General features: G+C 45.3%; 1 protein-coding gene and 1 long non-coding RNA gene across 3 annotated transcripts in view; both read left to right on the forward strand.

Moving 5' to 3' along the window:
* Positions 1 to 20,902, forward strand: part of LOC146561862 (serine/threonine-protein phosphatase 6 catalytic subunit-like) — a 52,469-nt gene extending 31,567 nt beyond the window's left edge. Inside the window, exons 1-7 of one of the 2 annotated variants that reach the window (XM_085293273.1) lie at positions 12,023 to 12,166; positions 14,432 to 14,527; positions 14,667 to 14,732; positions 14,845 to 14,986; positions 18,163 to 18,242; positions 19,093 to 19,302; positions 20,051 to 20,902. In XM_085293273.1, coding sequence (XP_085149399.1) covers positions 12,092 to 12,166; positions 14,432 to 14,527; positions 14,667 to 14,732; positions 14,845 to 14,986; positions 18,163 to 18,242; positions 19,093 to 19,302; positions 20,051 to 20,299 — 918 coding nt within the window. In that variant the 5' untranslated portion in view covers positions 12,023 to 12,091 and the 3' untranslated portion in view covers positions 20,300 to 20,902. Of the gene's footprint in view, positions 1 to 12,022; positions 12,167 to 14,431; positions 14,528 to 14,666; positions 14,733 to 14,844; positions 14,987 to 18,162; positions 18,243 to 19,092; positions 19,303 to 20,050 lie in introns of those variants that run through there. The other variant, XM_085293274.1, reaches the window with a different exon arrangement.
* Positions 5,505 to 6,041, forward strand: LOC146561863 (uncharacterized). Its single transcript, XR_014894579.1, has 3 exons — positions 5,505 to 5,620; positions 5,715 to 5,831; positions 5,921 to 6,041. It is a non-coding gene; the product is annotated as an uncharacterized LOC146561863 (long non-coding RNA).
* Positions 20,903 to 20,930: the final 28 nt, after the last annotated feature.

Consider the following 20,930-nt stretch of genomic DNA (forward strand, 5'->3'; position numbering starts at 1 on the left):
GTCAACATGTGACTGTCATGGTAGTACTTCGTGTGTTTTTTTTTTTTTTTTTTTTTGTTTGTTTTTTTTTTTTGTTAATGTTTTAATCCATACTAACCATGTCAGGCAAAAGAAGAAAGTGGTTGAACAAATATGTACAATATAGATTCACATGTATCACGGAACGTGATGGGAGTGAGCGTCCTATCTGCACGTTTTGCAACGCCAAGTTAGATTAGATTAGATGAAACTTTATTAATCCCTCGGGTGGGTTCCTCCGGGAAATTCAGTTTCCAGTTGCAAAGCACCGTAAGAAGTTGCATGTTACAGATATATTAAGGGGAATGAGAGTAAGGATATAAGCATAAATACACCATATATACACATATATAGATACAGAATATACAATATGGATAAATAGGATTGCTCATTTGAGTGAGTATATTGCACAGTGATTATTGCACAGTCAAATATAAGAAAAAAGACAAAACAAAAAACAAAAAACAAATATTGCAAATATTGCACAGTGTAGAAAAGCTCCTACAACTCAGTTGTTCCCGCCCTCCCTTGTCCCCCTGTTTCTCCTCCCTCTCCCCTCCAGTGAGGAGTTAAACAGTCTGATGGCGTGTGGGACAAAGGAGTTTTTAAGTCTGGTGGTTTTTGACTTTGGGAGAAGCAGCCTGTCGCTGAATAGGGTCCTCTGATTGTTTACGACCGTGTGCAGAGGATGCCTGGCATTGTTCATAATGTCCATCAGTTTCTTTAATGTCCTTTTCTCTGCCACTGTCACCAGAGTGTCCAGCTTCATGCCGACCACAGAGCCCACCTTCATGATTAGTTTCTCCAGTCTGGATGAGTCCCTCTTTGCTGTGCTGCTCCCCCAGCACACCACGCCATAGAAAAGGACTCCTGCGACCACTGACTGGTAAAACATCCTCAAGAGCTTCCTGCAGATGTTGAAAGACCTCAGCCTCCTGAGGAAGTAGTCGGCTTTGGCCTTTTTTATACAGGTGCTGCGTTTTGCATGACCAGTCCAGTTTGTTGTCCACCTACAGCCCGAGGTACTTGTATGTGTTGACCACCTCCACCTCCTCTCCCTCTATCTGAACTGGCAGTGGACCTGGTCTGGACCTCCTGAAATTGAGAGTTGGAGTAGCCACTGCTTGTCCCACTGTTTACAGTGTGCTCTTCCACCTTCGCCTGTCTGCTCGTCTAAGCTGGCGCCCGAGGAGGTGGATCTTTCGTCTGTACCTGAACAATATCATGATCTGGGAGTGGTTTTCAGTAAACGCTGTGCGCTCTCGCTTCCCCCCCATCGTCCTTATGATTGTGGCATTGAACTGTTACCGGGAGCTCCTTTGCCCACCAGCCGGCTGTATAACCTCTCTGGTCCGGAGAAGGCGGCCATGGAGAGGTATATCATGGAGTCACTGGAGGCGGGCTTGATTCGTCCGTCGTCTTCGCCGTTGGCGGCGGGTTTTTTCTTTGTGGATAAGAAAGATGGATCTCTCCGACCCTGCATTGATTTTCGGGGTCTTAATGACATTACTGTGAAGAACAAATACCCTCTTCCCCTGATCTCTTCTGCTTTTGAACCTTTACAGAACGCGGTCATTTTTACGAAGCTGGACCTTCACAATGCGCACCTCATCTGGTGCGCATGCGCCAGGGAGATGAGTGGAAAACGGCCTTTAAATTCAAATTCAAATTCAAATTTTATTTGTCACGTACACAGTCATACACAGTACGATATGTAGTGAAATGCTTGGACAACTGCTCGTGACCTAAAGAAAACAAAAAAGGAAAAGGCTATGAATAAGATAGGAAATAAATATGAAAAATTAAAAAGGGTAAATTTAACTAGGAAGGAATAAAATATAAATTAAGGTTAAAAATGAAATAACTGTACAACACAAATTAGAATGAAGGGTAAATTTAACTGGGAAGAATAAGATAAAATATATAAATTAAAGTTGAAAATAAAATAACTGTACAACAAAATACACAATACACAATATAGAACTATATAAGAATGTATGAAGAAATCTAAATATAAATAAATATATACACAATAACAGCAGCTGTACAAGTATTAACTGGAAATGAAGAATATAGTGACCAGTGTTGTGCAAAACCAAAGTCCAGAAAGTCCAGTGTGTGTGTGTAAGAACCATATGTGTGGGTCAGTACTGTGTGGTGGTGTGATTGAGAGACCGTATCGCCTGCGGGAAGAAGCTCCTCCTCAGTCTCTCTGTGTTGGTCTTCAGGGAGCGGAATCGCTTTCCTGACCTCAGCAGAGAGAACAGTCTGTTGTTGGGATGGCTGAGGTCCTTCACCATCTTCCTGGCCTTGGTCCAGCACCGCCTGCTGTAGATTGAGTGCAGGTCAGGGAGCTCGGAGCGGATGGTGCGCTCAGCTGACCGCACAACCCTCTGTAGAGCTCGTCTGTCCTGCATGGTGCTGTTCCCGAACCAGGTTAAGATGTTTCCCGTCAGGATGCTCTCTATGGTGCAGGAGTAAAAGTTCCTGAGCACCTTGGAGGGCAGTTGGAAGTCTCTCAAGCGTCTGAGGTGGTAGAGACGCTGTCGGGCCTTTTTCACCACGGTGTTGATGTGACAGGACCATGACAGGTCCTGCGTGATGTGAACTCCGAGGTATTTGAAGCTGTCCACTCTCTCCACTGGGCACTCGTTGATGACGGGGGTCTGGTAGTTCCTCTCCTGCTTAGTGCTGAAGTCCACTATCAGCTCCTTTGTCTTACTGACGTTTAGAAGGAGGTTGTTCCTCTGGCACCAGTTCTCCAGATTCCTAATCTCCTTCAGGTAGGCCGTCTCGTTGTTATCAGAGATCAGGCCCACCACGACGGTGTCGTCAGCAAACTTGATGATGGTGGTGGAGCTGGTAGTGGCCACGCAGTCATATGTGTACAAAGAGTACAGCAGGGGGCTCAGAACACACCCCTGGGGGGCTCCAGTGCTGAGAGTGGTGGAGGCTGAGACATGTCCGCCCATCCTTACTGCCTGTGGTCTGCCAGTTAGGAAGTTGGAGATCCACTGACACATAGATGAGCTGAGTCCCAGATGCTCCAGCTTGGTGGTGAGTGTGGAGGGAATTATGGTGTTAACACTCATCGTGGACATTACGAATATCTGGTAATGCCTTTTGGGCTGACGAATGCGCCGGCGGTGTTTCAAGCATTGATTAATGATGTGCTTCGGGACTTTTTGAATCGGTGTGTGTTCGTTTATTTGGATGACATCCTTGTTTTTTTTCGCGGTCTTTTGAGGACCATGTTCAGCAGGTGCGCAGCGTTTTGCAGCGGCTTCTGGAAAACAAACTTTTTGTGAAAGCGGAGAAGTGTGAGTTTCATGCTCGTTCTGTGTCGTTCCTGGGCTATGTCCTTGCTAAGGGGCAGGTGGGGCCTGATCCTGGTAAAATCAGAGCGATCGCGGATTGGCCGACTCCTTCCTCGCGCAAACACCTGCAGAGGTTTTTGGGGTTTGCTAATTTTTATCGCCGATTTATTAAGAACTTCAGTCAGATCACCCTTCCGCTCACCCGGCTTACGTCCCCGGCTCGAGTTTTCAGTTGGTCTACTGAGGCCGAGCAGGCGTTTGCTCAGTTGAAGGAGTTGTTTTGTTCCGCGCCCATTCTCGCCCACCCAGATGGTGCCAGACAGTTTGTTGTGGAGGTGGATGCTTCTGATGTGGGTGCGGGGGCGGTGTTGTCGCAGTGCTCGCCCGATGATGGCCGTCTCCATCCGTGCGCGGTTTTTTCGCGGCGGTTTTCTCCGGCTGAGCGGAACTATGACGTGGGTAATCGTGAGCTGCTGGCGGTTAAGCTGGCTTTGGAAGAGTGGCGTCACTGGTTGGAGGGGGCGGAACAGCCGTTTGTGGTTTGGACGGACCATAAGAATCTCTCTTACATTCGGAGTGCGAAGCGGCTTAACTCCAGGCAGGCCAGGTGGCAGCCGTTTTTTAGCCGGTTTCATTTTACTATATCGTTTCGCCCGGGTTCTTGCAATGTTAAGCCGGACGCCTTGTCCCGTCAATTTTCCCCCGCGTCTGAGTCTACGGGGGTGGTTCCGATCATCCCCTCGTCTTGCGTGGTGGGGGCCGTGACATGGGAGATCGAGAGCCTGGTGCGCCAGGCGCAGCGGCAGGATCCGGACCCGGGTTCGGGCCCGCCGGGTAAACTGTTTGTTCCGGCGGCCGTGCGTGCGCGTGTCTTGCACTGGGTGCACGCATCTCGTTTTGCTTGTCATCCTGGCGTGCGTTGTACGGTTTCCCTGTTACGGCGCTTCTTTTGGTGGCCCGCTTTGGCGAGTGATGCCCGCGAGTATGTGCTGGCCTGTGACACCTGTGCGCGCAATAAGAGCCGTCATCTGGCCCCTCCCAGGCTGCTGCATCCCCTGCCTGTCCCTGGTCGACCTTGGTCGCATATTGCAGTTGACTTTGTTACCGGGTTGCCGCGTTCCGCTGGTCACTCGGTGATCCTCACCATTGTGGACAGGTTCTCCAAGGATCACGTTTTTCGGTTACATGGGATACCTTTGGACATTGTGTCTGACAGGGGGCCTCAGTTTGTTTCTCGGGTGTGGAAGGCTTTTTGTACTGCGTTGGGAGTGGGGGTGAGCCTTTCCTCGGGCTATCACCCACAGTCTAATGGACAGACTGAAAGGGCCAATCAGCAGCTGGAGTCCGCCTTGCGCTGTGTGGCCTCCTCTGACCCCGCTTCCTGGAGTGGTCATCTTGCTTGGATTGAGTATGCTTATAACTCTCTCACCTCGGCAGCTACTGGTTTTTCTCCGTTTGAGGTCTGTCTGGGATATCAGCCGCCGTTGTTTCCTTCTCAGGAGGCGGAGATTGCGGTTCCGGCCGTGCAGGATCATTTACGTCGCAGTCAGAGGATTTGGCTAAGGCAGCGCTGCTCCGGACTGTGTCTCAGACTCGCCGGGCTGCTGATCGGAGGAGAACGCCTGCGCCTCAATACACCGTGGGCCAACAGGTTTGGCTGTCCTCTGCAAATGTTCCTTTGAAGTGCGTGTCCAGGAAGCTTGCCCCTCGCTTCCTGGGTCCTTTCACCATCCAACGCATCATCAATCCTGTTTCCGTGAGGCTGCAACTACCGGCCTCCATGAGGGTTCATCCTACGTTCCACGTTTCTCAACTACAGCCAGTCTCTCGCAGCCCGCTGTGCCCACCCGTGGAACCTCCTCCGCGTGGCCCGGGTGGTGGACGGCGGTCCTGTCTATTCGGTCCGGCAGCTGCTGGATGTGCGCCGTCGTGGCCGTGGTTTCCAGTTTCTGGTGGACTGGGAGGGGTATGGCCCGGAGGAGCGCTCCTGGGTCTCTAGGACCTTTATTGTGGACCCGGCGCTTATTGTGGATTTTTACAGGAGGCATCCTGACAAGCCTGGAGGACCGCCGGGTGGCGTTCCTTGAGGGGGGGATACTGTTAGGAGGTGGTGGGTAGGTGTATTGTTGTTGTTTGGGTTTTGTTTTCCTTTTCGTTATAGGTAGGCGAGGCGGGGCTTGATGGCATTCCGACACACCTGCGACGCATCGGACGTCATCAGTGAGCGCTTTTAGGGAGCAGAGTCACGGACGTCTGGTGTCGGAGTATTATCGCTGTCACAAGTGGTAACGAGTTAGCACAGGCTGAATCTGTTGATTCTACGCTGTGGAGCTGTATGTTTTAAGGACCCACATTTTGACTGCTTCTCTTTTGTTTTAGCCTGTTCCATTGCCTGCCTGCCTACCTAGGATTTTGTGTTGGCTATTGTGGATCCGCGACGGAGTGCTACGTTCCATCAGGCTGCGGTCACTGCAGCAGCTGTGGTTTGTGTGTCAAGTAAGCTCTCCAACTCTCTCCGTCCACTTGTGTTTAACGTTCGGCTATCAACGGTACGCCGTAAACTCTGTTTTGTTCCTTGTTGTCAGGTAGCTCCGGTGCGTCACCTGCCTACCTGCATACCTCGGCTCCGTCTGATCTCCTCGGTGTTAATCTTCTGGCACATTTTTATCTATCACTGTATATAGCCCCTTCCCTTGTAAATATTCCCTACTCGTGTATATAAACTTGCATCACAAACTATTTGGTGTCCGTGTGTGTTTCTGCCACGTAATCCATCCGTGTCACTTTACCTAACAGAAATCCACAACCAGTTCCTTGGTCTTTGAAGTGTTGAGTTGCAGGTGGTTTGTGTGACTCCATGTGACAAAGTTCCTCACCGGACTCCTGGACTCCTCTTCCTGGTCATCCCAGATACACCCCATGATGGCCGTGTCATCTGCAAACTTCTGAATGTGGCATAATTCAGAGTTATAGCAGAAGTCAGAGGTGTACAGGGTGAAGAGAAGTGGGCACAGCACAGTTCCCTGTGGTGCTGACCACAGTGTCCGACGTGATGTCCTTCAGCCTGACGTACTGTGGCCTGTCGGTGAGGTAGTCGGAGATCCAAGCGACCAGGCAGGGGTCCACCTGCATCCTGTTTAGTTTCTCCTGAAGCAGACAGGGCCGGATGGTATTAAAGGCACTGGAAAAGTCAAGATACAGGATCCTGACCGTGCCTTTTCCCTTGTCCAGGTGTGAGTGGGCTCTATGCAGGAGGTACAGGATGGCATCCTCCACTCCGACATCCGCCTTGTATGCAAACTGTAGTGGGTCCTGGGCATGTTGTACCTGTGGTCGGAGGAGGTTGAGGAAGAGCCGCTCTAGAGTCTTCATAAGATGTGACGTCAGTGCCACCGGTCGGAAGTCATTCAGCTCATTGGGCCGGTTCTTTTTGGGGACCGGGACGATGCAGGATGTCTTCCATAGGGCAGGCACTCTCCCCAGTCGCAGACTGAGGTTGAAGACTCGTTGTAGCGGCTCCCCAAGTTCAGCAGCACATGCCTTTAGCATCCTAGGACACACCTTGTCTGGGCCTGCTGCCTTTCTGGGGCGAAGCTTCCTCAGTTGTCTCCTGACCTGATCCACTATGACACTGGGAGATGATTGGAAGGGGGGGAGAGAGGCTGTCGTGCTGTTTAGAGAGGGGTTGGAGAAGGAGGAGGGGGGGTGTCATAGTGTCAGGGAGGGGGGGGAAGCGAGGGAGGTAGGAGAGTAGGGAGAGGGCTCTGTAGTAAAGGTGGGGGTGAGGGTGGGGGGGTTGTGGGCTGGTCAAACCTGTTGAAGAAGTTGTTGAGTTCGTTTGCCTTCTCCACAGTCCCCCCCACTGTGCTTTTCTTGGTGTTGTGGCCTGTGATGGTTTTCACACCATTCCAGACCTCCCTCATATTGTTTCTCTCCAACTTCTGCTCCACCTTCCTCCTGTAGGTGTCCTTTGCTTCCCTCAGGCAGCGTTTCACCTCCCGCTGTGCTGCTTTCATCTCCTCCTTCACTTTGCTCCTGAAAGCCTTCTTCTTCATGTTGAGGACAGCTTTGACTTCCTGTGTTACCCACGGTTTCTTATTAGGATAACACCGTACTGTCTTAGCAGGGGCGACCGTGTCCACACAAAAGTTGAGGTAGTCCGTCAGACAGTGTGTCGCCCCCTCTATGTCCTCACCATGTGGGCTCAGGAGCACATCCCAGTCTGTGGTGTCATAGCAGTCTCTCAGAGCATCCTCCTTTTCTGGGGTCCATCTCCTGATGGAGCGTGTTGTGACCGGCTGCCTTTGGACGAGGGGTGTGTATTGTGGCTGTAGGTAAACCAGGTTGTGGTCTGACTTCCCTAGTGGGGGGAGGGAGGTGGCTCTGGATGCATCTCTCACATTAGCATACAGTAGGTCAATTGTCCTGTTGCTCCGTGTGGGACAATTCACAAACTGGTGAAAAGCAGCCAGAGTAGAGTCCAGTGTGGCATGATTAAAGTCTCCAGATATAATAATGAAAGCCTCAGGGTGTTGTGTCTGTAGTCTTGCTGTAACTGTGTGTATTTTCTCACAGGCAGCTGTTGCGTCGGCCCTCGGAGGGATGTAAACACACACACAGATCACATGACTAAACTCCTAGGTAGATAATATGGCCGCAAGCTAACAGCTAGCAGCTCCAGGTCCGAACGACATACAGATACTTTAACGGAGACGTGTCCAGGGTTACAATATCTGTTGTTAACGTAGACAATGAGTCCCCCACCTCTGCTTTTTCCGCTGGCCTGCGTGTCCCTATCGGCTCTCATGGATGTGAATCCACATAGGTCTACGTTAGCCTGCGGCGTTAGCTTGGTTAGCCACGTCTCTGTGAAGATAAACAAACTGCACTCACGGTAGAGTCGGTGGTTGTTCAGAGCGCACAGTTCATCAATCTTATTCTGTAACGAGTTCACGTTGCCCATGATCACTGTCGGATTGATGGTTTGAATCACCTCCGGTGATCCGCTTTCCTCGCTCCAGCCTTGCAGCCTCTGTAGCTCCTCTTTAGCTCGACCGGGATATTGTATCTCATGCCGGTCTGTGCCTTTGTGTTAAGTGCCAGCAGCTCCGCTCTTGAGTAGATGAAGGAGCTGGTTCCAGAAGTTTTAAAAAGTGTGTTATCCATAGTATATCTAAGAGGTAGAAAGTAAAGTGACTAAAGGAAGTTAAAAAAAAAAAAAGGTTGAAAGACTAGTCTAAAACAGTTGAAAGTTAAGAAACAAGTTTGGTGTTGCAGAGCTACTTGGAAAGGCTGCCGTCACTCCAGCGCCATCTTGCCATAAGTTGAGCAACTCTAGTCTCGCACTGGCAAAACTAAAGGAACACTTCTTGAAGCTGCATGGAGACGGGAAATACAAGAGCACAACACTTGCTGAATTCAAGGTGAAGAGAGACAGATTCGATGAAAGGCCCACTCTGCCTGCTCTTGGATTTGTACCCGTTAACAACCGATCCTCACAGCATCGTACGAAGTTGCTTACCTGAACGCAAAGTAGGGCAAGCCATACACCATTGGTGAAACACTCGTGAAACCAGCTGCGTTAAAGATGGCGAATCTGATACTCGGAACAGAGGCCGAAGGTAAATTATCCCAAATTCCTCTTTCAAATGACACCATCAGCGAAAGAATAGAAGACATGAGTAAAGACATCTTGGCTCAAGTAGTCGCCGATCTGATTTCAAGCCCGGCAAAATTCAGCCTTCAACCTGATGAGAGCACAGACGCTGCTAATCTAAGCCAGCTTGCTGTTTTTGTGCACTATGTGAAAGATGACGTGATAAAAGAAGATTTTATTTTGCAAGCCTCTTACAACAACAACTAAGGCAGCCGATGTGAAGAAGCTTGTGGATGACTTCTTCAGAGACAACAATCTTTCATTGGATATGGTTGCAGTTTGTACAGATGGAGCTCCAGTCATGCTGGGAAGAAACTCTGGTTTTGGTGCGCTAGTAAAAGCCGATGCACCACACATCATGGTGACGCATTGTATTTTGCACAGGCATGCGTTGGCAACAAAAACCTTGCCTCCAAAAATGGCAGAAGTGTTAAAAACTGTGGTGGAATGTGTGAACTATGTGTGAAATAGTGCTCTGAGGCTCCGCATCTTCAGTGAGCTGTGTAAAGAAATGGGCTCTGAATTCGAGGTACTTCTGTACCATTCTAATGTTCTGTGGTTATCCCGGGGACAGGTGCTGAATCGTGTTTTTGCCATGCGTGTGGAATTAGCCCTGTTTTTGCAAGAGCACCAACACTGTCATGCAGATTGCTTCAAAGATCTTGAGTTCATTTTACGGTACATGGCTGATATATTCGCAGCTCTCAATCATCTCAATCAGCAGATGCAGGGTGGTGGAGTCAATATCATAGAAGCAGAAGAACACCTGAAGGCTTTTCAAAAAAAGCTAGCGTTATGGAAACGACAAACAGAGAACAACTACTTCGCAAACTTCCCCCTTCTGGACAACTGTGTAAGTAAGATCGAAGATGTGTCTGGAATCGGAAATATTTCTGTATCCACATAACTGAAGCAAACAATTGCAACGCACTTAGATGAGCTTGTAAGCAAAGTCTCTCGACAAATATTTTCCTACAAGAGTCATATCCAGCATGGGTGAGACAACTGTTCACGTTTGCTGTTGAAACAGCAGATGTCAATGATGAATACCATGGCAAAATCATTGAAATTCAGCAAAGCTAGGTTCAACAGCAACTCTTCAGAACAACAATGCTCTCAGCGTTTTGGTGTCGACAAATGGACGAGTATCCAGTTATTGCTAAGAAAGCCCTGGATTTTTTTTTTATACCATTTGTTACAACATATCTTTGTGAGCAATCCTTTTCGAGGATGCTGGACATAAAAACGAAGAAAAGGAACAGACTTTGCTGTGAAAATGACATGAGAGTGGCACTTGCCAAGGTGAAGCCATGATAGACATTGCACAGCTGGCCATCTTCATCCGTGGAGAAGAAATATGGGCATTAAATCGATGCACGGGACAACGACAGGAAAAGACATTTTTTAAAACCTATGTCAAAGTGTAACCGACATGAAACTGCCCTGGGACAAACTTGTTGAACTTAAAAAAAAGTGGACTAGCTTAAGGAGAACTGCACCGGTGAGTTAACAGCATATCAAAGCATCATACACCAGGAAACACTGCGTGGTAAAGTCCTAAAAATGGAGCGTGTAATGAGCACCGTAACGCAAACTGTAAATTTTATCCGAGCAATTTCAGTCTTTTATGTGGGAAATAGATTCAGCGTTTGCCGACATTCCTTATCATACAGAGGTCCATTGGCTGTGTTGGGGAAAAGTTCTCAATTAACTTTTTGAGCTCAGCAAGGAAACCTGTCAGTTCATGGACATGGCATGTATGATGCGGTGAAGACGTTTCAAGTGAAGCTGCTCTTATGGGAGTCACAAATGAACCAGTGCAACTTGCCTCACTTTCCCTTTTGCCAAGTAATGTTGAACCAAGTCAGCGCAACAATTTTCCCAAATGCGCACCTTGCTGATAAGCTGAGTGCACTGCGCACTGAGTTCGCACGGCGCTTTGGTGACTTTGAAGCGCAAAAAGAGAATTTCGAGCTGCTTCGCAACCCATTTACGGGCGACCGTGGCTCAGGGGGTTGGGAATCGCATCTGTAACCGGAAGGTCGCCGGTTCGATCCCTGGGCTCTCTGTCCTGGTCGTTGTGTCCGTGGGCAAGACACTTTACCCTACTTGCCTACTGGTGATGGCCAGAGGGGCCGATGGCGCGATATGGCAGCCTCGCTTCTGTCAGTCTGCCCCAGGGCAGCTGTGGCTACAACTGTATTTTGCCTCCACCAGTGAATGAATAGTGGTATTGTAAAGCGCACATACCTGTGTGAGAAGCTGTTTTTAGTGTTGAAGATTAACAAAACAGCACACAGGAGTCGTCTGACCGATGAACACCTGCAGTCCATCCTGAGAATCTCTACAACAAAGACCTCACACCAAACTTAAACGAACTTGTTGCCAAAAAAAGATGCCAAGCATCCAGCTCTGACAAAGTGGCATGAGAGCCAAGAAAACTGATTGTTATGATTTGTTGTTGTTGTTGTTTGTTTGTTTTTTCACTTTTGCGGAAAAGCAGAAATTTTATTTATATTTCTAGTTTGTTTTTTTGCATCATGTTTATATTTTCAATTTGTATCAGGAGATATTTTTATGAAGAGCAAAATATTTTAAGTTTATTTTATTTTTTATAAACTATCATAATAGCAACAAAATCTCATTGTTTTGATTTGTTGTTATTTTAGCGTTTACTTACACGCACAATTTTCATGTATTTTTTCTGGGGGTTTTGGCAGCATTTTCACATTTCTAACTTGTATAATTTTGACAGGATATATTTTATGGAGAGAAAAATATTTAAAGTTAAAGTTTATTTTTTCTAAGTTTATTTATTCTGGAATAATATTCATGTCCGTTTTTATTCATATTTATATATTTTTTTTTTAAGAAAAACATTGTTTTAGTTTGTTCAGTGAATGTTTATCTTGTTTGGCCAACGACCTAAAGTGTGCCTTGAGTTTTGGCCCCCTGTGCAAATGAGTTTGACACCCCTGGTTTAAAGTAACAGAGCTGCAGTCATATCATATTTCGGTTTGTGACGACTTTGAAATGACGTTAGAGGAAAACACTCCTCCCGAGTGTTGCAGGAAGTGACGTATATAACTGTCTGGGTACAATGGCGCCTCTAGATTTGGATAAATATGCAGAGATTGCAAAGCAGTGTAAATACCTCCCAGAAAACGATCTGAAGGTAAATGTCACTTTCTTGACGTGTTTCTGCTGAATCCGTGTTGTGGGCTGATAATAACGGCGCTCTCACTCCTGCTGTCTGTTGGAATAGCAGAATTAGCTATAGCTAGCTAGTGATGCTAGTCTGTTGATTTCAATCTCTCAGACAGTAAAATAATAATGTATCTTAGCTGTCATGGCACAGTTAAAGTTTAGTAACATCCTCTGAGATGGTATGGGAGCAGGAGCGACAGTGGCCTGAGGGATTGTTATTTTTCTGAAGGTACCACAATGTCAGCAGTGAGCCGATGCTGCTAGCTGTTATCATATGGGCTGACCGCTGGGTTTTTCTCACCGGTGTAAAGCTGTACTCAGTCTTGGTTGGTTTCAAACGATTTTAAGAGTAGTTGCAGTGACCAAGAGTACCGTTCCTTCCCATCCTTTCAAACTCAGTTACACTCCCCCGTAGTAGCCAGTGACAGTTTCATGGTTGTTGTAGTCATTGTGAAACCGGGAGACTAGTCAAGCTGATCAGCGGTTTGTGAAAGGAAACAATAATTAATGTGCACTCAAAGTTATTGTCAAGATCTGAATTTAAAGGAGACAGTCTTTCAGTTACTGTAAGTGACTGGCTACAAATACGTTTTTGGTGACACGTCACCTACGGGCAGAGGAAAAATCGATCCAGCGTAGTGTCACGATACTTTACATGATGATACTTAAAAGGTTACGGGGACACAAATTATAAGTATTTTATTAAATACACAATTATACTCTGGCAATACTGTGAACAATACGGCTTATCTCATGTCCCACCAACCGAAGGTGTAGCTGCACGATTTGTAATACTGTACAGATTTTGATATATCGTTCACATTTCTTCTGTTTTTTCACAGCCGTACTTTGCAGTAATGTTTTCTTTAAACTCAGATTGGCTGAACTGAAAAACAGGAACAGGTGTCTCTTGTAAATGAGACAACACTGGAAGAATTTAGCTTGACAAGCTACCTTCTAATTTAGAGCAAGCTAAAGGCTCAGTCGTACAAGTACAATCAGAACCCGGATACTTTCTTAATCCTTAAGGAAATTCTTTGGTTAAATTTGCTCCTCTACAGGGAGATTCAGCGAGTACAAGAATGATCTCCTGTGCTGTTTTTTATTTTATTTTATTTTTTAGTCTTTGTAATTTTATTTTAAGTGGTCTTGAGCAATAGTTGTCCAAGCTTTCTGAAGGTCTTTCAGAGTTTGTATTTTGACATTGGTTACTTTTTTTTGAACAAATTACACATTTGATTAGCACGTCTCATTAGATGTAAACATGTAAATGGCAACAACTTTATTTTTCAGTGTGAACAGTTCCCAGCGCGTTGCTACACTTAGTGTTTCACTGTGGATTTTCCATCTATCAGTTATGACTGGCCTGGGTGGCTGTAGGTCAGGTGGTAGGGCAGGTCATCTACTGATCGGAAGGTTGGTGGTTCGATCCCTGGCTGCTCCTAATCTGCAAATATCCTTGGACAAGATATTAACCCCCAGTTTCATCCACCGGCGTATGATCGTGTGTAAATAGTAGCTAGAAAGTGCTTGTGTGAATGTGGCATGTTGTATAGAGCACTTTGAGTCCTCCAGGAGAGAAGAAAAGCACTATAAAAGAATCAGACCATTTACAATTTACCTCCTCAGAGGCCAGATGTCAACATTATTAAAGCAGTGACTGAAACAGTAACAAAAGGCAGCAAATATCCACGGAAGAGCATTAGCACGCGCCAAAAAGCTTGGTGAACTATTCTTGAACACCACTTGGTTAACAGAGCTCAGGCAGAGTGAAAGTAGTTGAACTTCCCAAATCAAATCAAATCACTTTTATTGTCACATCACATGTGCAGGCACACTGGCACAGCACATGCGAGTGAAATTCTTGTGTGCGAGCCCCACAAGCAACAGAGATGTGCAAACACAACAACACAAACGAGCAAAATACAAGAATGGCCAACCTGAAACTAATAAATATATGTACAATATATAATAGTGTATGCATTTCTGGATGTGTATACTAAATATTTTCCTGTGTGTGTGTGTGTGTGTGTGTGTGTGTGTGTGTGTGTGTGTGTATACACATTTTTACAAATTAAATAGTTAAAAAAATAAAAATAATAATAATAATAATTATTATTATTATTATTCGCTTAGGAAATGCTTTAGATTCATACTTCTATTATGAAATTGGTCTTATTTACAAACAGTGAGTGGCTTATGTTTTCTGTCTGTTATGCTGTGATCTGTACAGAGGTTATGTGACTACGTGTGTGATCTTCTGCTGGAGGAGTCCAACGTGCAGCCCGTCTCCACTCCTGTAACAGTGTGTGGGGACATACATGGACAGGTAAAAATGGAGTCTCAAAACACCCTGATCACTGATGTTTCTAAGCAACATGTTTACACTGACTCTTAACATAGTTTTCACCTTTTTTAATGTTGGTCTGGGTTTTAAATAAATACCCGAGTGTCTGTCTGTGTTCTAGTTTTATGATCTTTGTGAACTCTTCCGAACTGGTGGCCAGGTTCCAGACACAAATTACATCTTCATGGTTTGTTTCTTTTATTAAGTTTGGAACACATTTTTAGAAGCAGCTTTCTTAACTGGTTCTGTTTAACAGGTATGTTGGCACAGTGTCTGTAATATACCTCCGTCATCTGTAGGGTGACTTCGTCGACCGAGGGTATTACAGCTTGGAGACGTTCACCTATCTGCTAGTGCTGAAGGCCAAATGGCCTGACCGCATCACTCTTCTACGTGGAAACCATGAGAGCAGGCAGATCACCCAAGTTTACGGCTTTTATGGTGAGTTTTGATTCACAGAGCTGATGAGGAGCAGCCCCTTTTTTTACTTTGGAAAACAACAAATGAAATAATAATAATATAGAACTAACAAATACATTGTGTTGAAATAGGACCAAAAAAATCAAACCAAAAACAAAATATTTTTTAAAGCTGTTTTTCACAATATTTCGTTTATATGACATGCACAGTACTTTTCATTCAGCATTTTTCTCTTTTCCTGATATAATATTTTTGCATATTTGTCACACTAAAGTGTTTAAGATCAAGCTAATGTTTATATTAGACAAAGACAACCCAATTGTTAAACTGGTTTTATTTATTGACAATCCAAACGTACCTGTCCCTGTGTGAAAAAGTCATTGCTCTCTCTTATTATCCACCTTTATGGAAAGGTGAGTACAGTCACACCCAGGCCTGATTCCAGGCTGACATCAGACTGGAAATGGTTACAAAGCAAACTAAGGCAAACCACGAGCACTATTAGCCACGAATTGAGAAAACGTCAGTGGTGAACAGTGGCAGGCCTCCCAAAATTACTCCGAGAGCACATCAATGACCAGAAGGTCACAAAAGAACCCACAGCATCATCTACAGAACTGCAGGCCTCACTCGCCTCAGTTTAGCTCAGTGTGCATGATACAACAGTAATAAAATTCTGCAGTGAAAAGAGATTTTGCAGAAATGGCATCCAAGGCACAAACCATTGCTGACCAGAAAGAACACAACAGCTTGTCTCACATTTGCCCTGATCTTGGTGCTTCTCAGGACTTTTGGGAAAAATTCAGTTCAATTTTATTTATGTAGCACATTGAGGCAACCATTGTTGTGATTTGGTGCTGTATAAATACAGTGGCTTTCAAAAGTGTTCGGCCCCCTTTAACTTTCCCACATTTTGTCACGTTACAGCCACAAACATGAATCAATTTTATTGGAATTCCAGGTGAAAGACCAACACAAAGTGGTGCACACGTGAGAAGTGGAACGAAAATCACACATGATTCCAAACATTTTTTACAAATAAATGACTGCAAAGTGGGGTGTGCGTAATTATTCAGCCCCTGAGTCAATACTTTGTAGAACCAGCTTTTGCTGCAGTTCCAGCTGCCAGTCTTTTAGGGTCTGTCTCTACCAGCTTTGCACATCTACAGACTGAAATCTTTGCCCATTCTTCTTTGCAAAGCAGCTCCAGCTCAGTCAGATTAGATGGACAGCGTTTGTGAACAGCAGTTTTCAGATCTTGCCACAGATTCTCGATTGGATTTAGATCTGGACTTTGACTGGGCCGTTCTAACACATGGATATGTTTTGTTTTAAACCATCCCAGTGTTTCCTGGCTTTATGTTCAGGGTCGTTGTCCTGCTGGAAGGTGAAGCTCCGCCCCAGTCTCAAGTCTTTCGCAGACTCCAAGAGGTTTTCTTCCAAGCTTGCCCTGTGTTTGGCTCCATCCATCTTCCATCAACTCTGACCAGCTTCCCTGTCCCTGCTGAAGAGAAGCCCCCCCAGAGCATGATGCTGCCACCACCATATCTGACAGTGGGGATGGTGCGTTCAGAGTGATGTGCAGTGTTAGTTTTCCACACACAGCATTTTGCATTTTGGTCTCATCTGACCAGAGCAGCTTCTTCCACATGTTTGCTGTGTCCCCACATGGCTTGTGGCAAACTGCAAACGGGACTTCTTCTGGTTTTCTGTTAACAATGGCTTTCTTCTTGCCACTCTTCCATAAAGGCCAACTTTGTGCAGTGCACGACTAATAGTTGTCCTATGGACAGATTCCCCCACCTGAGCTGTAGATCTCTGCAGCTCGTCCAGAGTCACCATGGGCCTCTTGGCTGCATTTCTGATCAGCGCTCTCCTTGTTCGGCCTGTGAGTTTAGGTGGACGGCCTTGTCTTGGTAGCTTTACAGTTGTGCCATACTCCTTCCATTTCTGAATGATGGCTTGAACAGTGCTCCGTGGATGTTCAAGGCTTGGGAAATCTTTTTGTAGCCTAAACCTGCATTAAATGTCTCAATAACTTTATCCCTGACCTGTCTGCTGTGTTCTTTGGGCTTCATGGTGTTGTTGCTCCCAATATTCTCTTAGACAACCTCTGAGGCCGTCACAGAGCAGCTGTATTTGTACTGACATTAGATTACACACAGGTGCACTCTGTTTAGTCATTAGCACTCATCAGGCAACGTCTATGTGCAACTGACTGCACTCAGACCAAAGGTGGCTGAATAATTATGCACACCCCACTTTGCAGTTGTTTATTTGTAACAAATGTTTGGAGTCATGTATGATTTTTGTTCCACTTCTCACGTGTGCACCACCCTGTGTTGGTCTTTCACCTGGAATTACAATAAGATTGATTCATGTTTGTGGCTGTAATGTGACAAAATGTGGGAAAGTTCAAGGGGGCCCAATACTTTTGCAAGCCACTGTAAAACTGAATTGAAAATGGTCTGTGGACTGACGAGACAAAAGCTGAACTTTCTGGAAGGTTTTCATCTTGTTGTTTAATCTGATGTAAAACTAACAGCATTTTATAAAAGACAACATCACACCAACAGTCCAATGTGGTGGTAGTGGTAGTGTGATGGTCTTGGGCTGCTTTGCTGCTTCAGGGGCCGGACGACTTGCCGTACTTGAATGAACCTTGAATTCTGCTCTTCACCAAAATCTGAAAAACAAACAAACAAAACAAAAACAAGAAAAAAAACCTGAAGGAGAAAGTCTGCTATCACTTCGTGGCCTTAAGCTGTCTCATGGCTCAGAAATAACAAATAAGGTTTTGGAGAGGCTTACTGAGACTTTACTGGAGTCAGACTGAGGTGCTTCTGCGTAACCTTGGGCAGGATGTTCATTATGGCTTGATGAAAAAACAACTATGCAGAGAATGGTGGGCCAGAATTCCCGACTTTAAGGTCTCATTGCTAGTTATATCTCTCTCTGTCTCTCTCACACACTCACACACACACACACACACACACACACACACACACACACACACACACACACACACACACACACACACACACAGCTTGAAATTGTTATTTAAAAACTCTTTGTCTAATATAAAAACATGTTTAAACAAAACGAAGTAAAAACAGTAGAAAAAGAAGCAGAAGAAGAATGAAATCAACAGATGACTTTGCTTCTGTACCACTCAGCTCTCTTTTTTATTCTTACAGATGAGTGCCAGACCAAGTATGGGAATGCTAATGCCTGGCGTTATTGCACCAAAGTCTTTGACATGTTAACAGTTGCAGCTGTGAGTATTACACTGTTAATGTAATTTGTACTGTTATTACATCTTTCCAGGTACATGACAGCTGCTTATGCTTTCAAAGTGATTGTATGTAGGGAATGACAGCTCTCCAGAAGTGAAGCCAAAAAGTCTGCATCAGCAGCTGTGCACACTAAAATGATGTGCACCAGCAGTTATCACAAGATACCAAAGGGAGAGGTTAGAGGTGCAGACAAGATGCGAAACAAAAAATGAAACCAGGGGTGAAAACTGAGAGCACTTGGTCAAAGACAAAGAAGCATGATAGCGTGAGGCCATCTCATCTTTTACAGCATCGACAGGAAGGGAAGGGGCTAACAACCCAACTTTAGAAAAAGATCAAACAGCAAATGTTTGCGAATGTTCTGCTGAGAACGTTTTTCTTAGCCAACAGTGTCACCTTCCTGATGATGTGGTAGTTCATACTTTGCTGTCGTTAACCACCAAGGAGTCTTTTAAACTCTGAAAAGCACCCATCCCTCAGTCACTGTGAGACCTAAGTAACCAGGTTTAGTATTTCACAACTTTTTAAAAAATGTCCTTATCTTTGATGTCTGTGTTAAGTGCAGCCATGCACAGCTCACAGCACTCTGGTCGCTCTCGAAGCACTGGATGGAAGTCGGCCTGTCACACACGGTTGCTCTCTATGTCAGAAATGCAACTCTTCAACTTGAGTGGTTGAAATGTTAAATTCTTGTGTTTGGGTGCCTGCTTGCGCCACATGACGGTGAACACTGGCTCGCACGTTATTCTGTGCTCGTGTAAAGTCTCAGAAGTATGACCCTATAATGCATCTGTGATTCCAAACTGTTCTTCTTGGCTTGTTTTCTTTCAGCTGATGGACGAGCAAATCCTGTGTGTCCATGGAGGCCTCTCTCCAGACATAAAGACCCTGGACCAAATTCGAACCATTGAGCGGAACCAGGAAATCCCTCACAAAGGAGCTTTTTGTGATTTGGTGTGGTCAGACCCTGAAGATGTGGATACCTGGGCCATCAGCCCCAGAGGAGCTGGTTGGCTTTTTGGTGCCAAGGTCACAAATGAGGTTGGTTTGTTATACTTGATTACTTTTGATGATATTGATGTAATAAATGTCCTGCTACATGAAAATGTGTTTTTAGGTGTAAAATGATAGCTGTGAAAATATGCAGTCGATTACTATTGCCACAGCTGGAGTCAGATTCCCATCTGTATGAACTCATTACAATTTTATCCTCTTGCTACATTCAAACTGTAGCAGGCCTCAAGCTACGCGTTACCTATACTCCCTTCCCCTTACAAATGGCAGCGATCAAGCTGATCCACAGCAGTATGGTCAGCTGCTAAACTTTATTCATAATGAGCTGTCACCCATGGCCTCTTCAAAGCCACGGGACTCTGCTGACACAAACTGTGGCCAGTCTGAGGTTAACTGGGATCCAGACTTAGTGTATTCAGCAGGCCACCGTAGCTGGATGAACATGTACTCCTGTATTTGAAGTACTTGTAAAACTAACAGCGTGCCAGAGACGCGTTAAATTCAACTTTATGTAAATGATGTAGTGAACATGAGGAGAGCGATATCATGTGAACAGCTGAAGTGAAACACTGTTTACCTGTTTGTATAGGTGTAAAAACAGTTTGTGGCAGAGAAGTAGATTTTTCTTATGTTTGGAGAAATTTCCCTTCAAAGTCAACTTCTCACTCGAATTAGTTCATGGCAGCAGCACAGGATTACTGCAGCCTTGTTTTGGGATTGTAATCATTTTTTTCCTCCTTTTCTTCTCTCATTTCTTTCTTTAAAAAAACTGCAGTTCGTCCACATCAACAACCTGAAGCTGATCTGCAGGGCTCATCAACTCGTCCATGAGGGCTACAAGTTCATGTTCGATGAGAAGCTGGTAACTGTGTGGTCAGCTCCCAACTACTGCTACCGCTGTGGCAACATAGCCTCCATCATGGTCTTCAAAGACGCTAACACGAGAGAGCCCAAACTGTTCAGAGCAGTGCCCGACTCTGAAAGAGTCATCCCGCCCCGAACAACAACACCTTATTTCCTGTAAGCAGGTCAAAGCTCAAACACAGGCATTTGTGCAGTGCACAGTGCTGACGGGGACAGCTGCATCAGCACTTGAGAGCCCATATACATTTAATACATTTAGAGTATCTACAGTGCATTTTTGGTGCCAACTGTCAATTGCTACTCCCACTCTGTGCATTCAATACCATTATTCTGCAGCTTAAATCAGTACAGCAAAGGAGGCTTGCTGAGCAGTGTCACACTGCTGGTGTGTAACAGAAAAGAAGAAAGTTGGCTAACCCCTGTAAAATATTCATATTTATAAATCATCATACGTTGTCACTGCTAAGCAAACTGTGCGCAGTGTCCTAAAGACTCTTCTATTGTAGCTTCTTATGTAAATACAGCTGCGTGTCAGAGGAGAACGCACTGCACAAACGGAAACGTTGTATCTGTCCAACCAAGTTTCAAAAGAGGTGTCCTCCTCATGTGATATCATAAATGAATAAATATGTAAACCAGAGAGTTGATGTATTAAATAAAATGTATTCTTTCCTATCTTGTTGGAAATATCAGTATTGTTAAATCCATGGTACCCAAACTTTCAACAATCTGCTCTTGTAATTATATTTTTTCTGTGTGTTGCTTTAAATAAAGAAGTCCAAAAAATTCTG

The sequence above is a fragment of the Mchenga conophoros genome, linkage group LG12, assembly GCF_057382185.1.
Source record: "Mchenga conophoros isolate Kocher_MC1m ecotype Shallow Benthic linkage group LG12, M_conophoros_male_GT1.1, whole genome shotgun sequence".
NCBI classification, from domain to species: Eukaryota; Metazoa; Chordata; class Actinopteri; order Cichliformes; family Cichlidae; genus Mchenga; species Mchenga conophoros.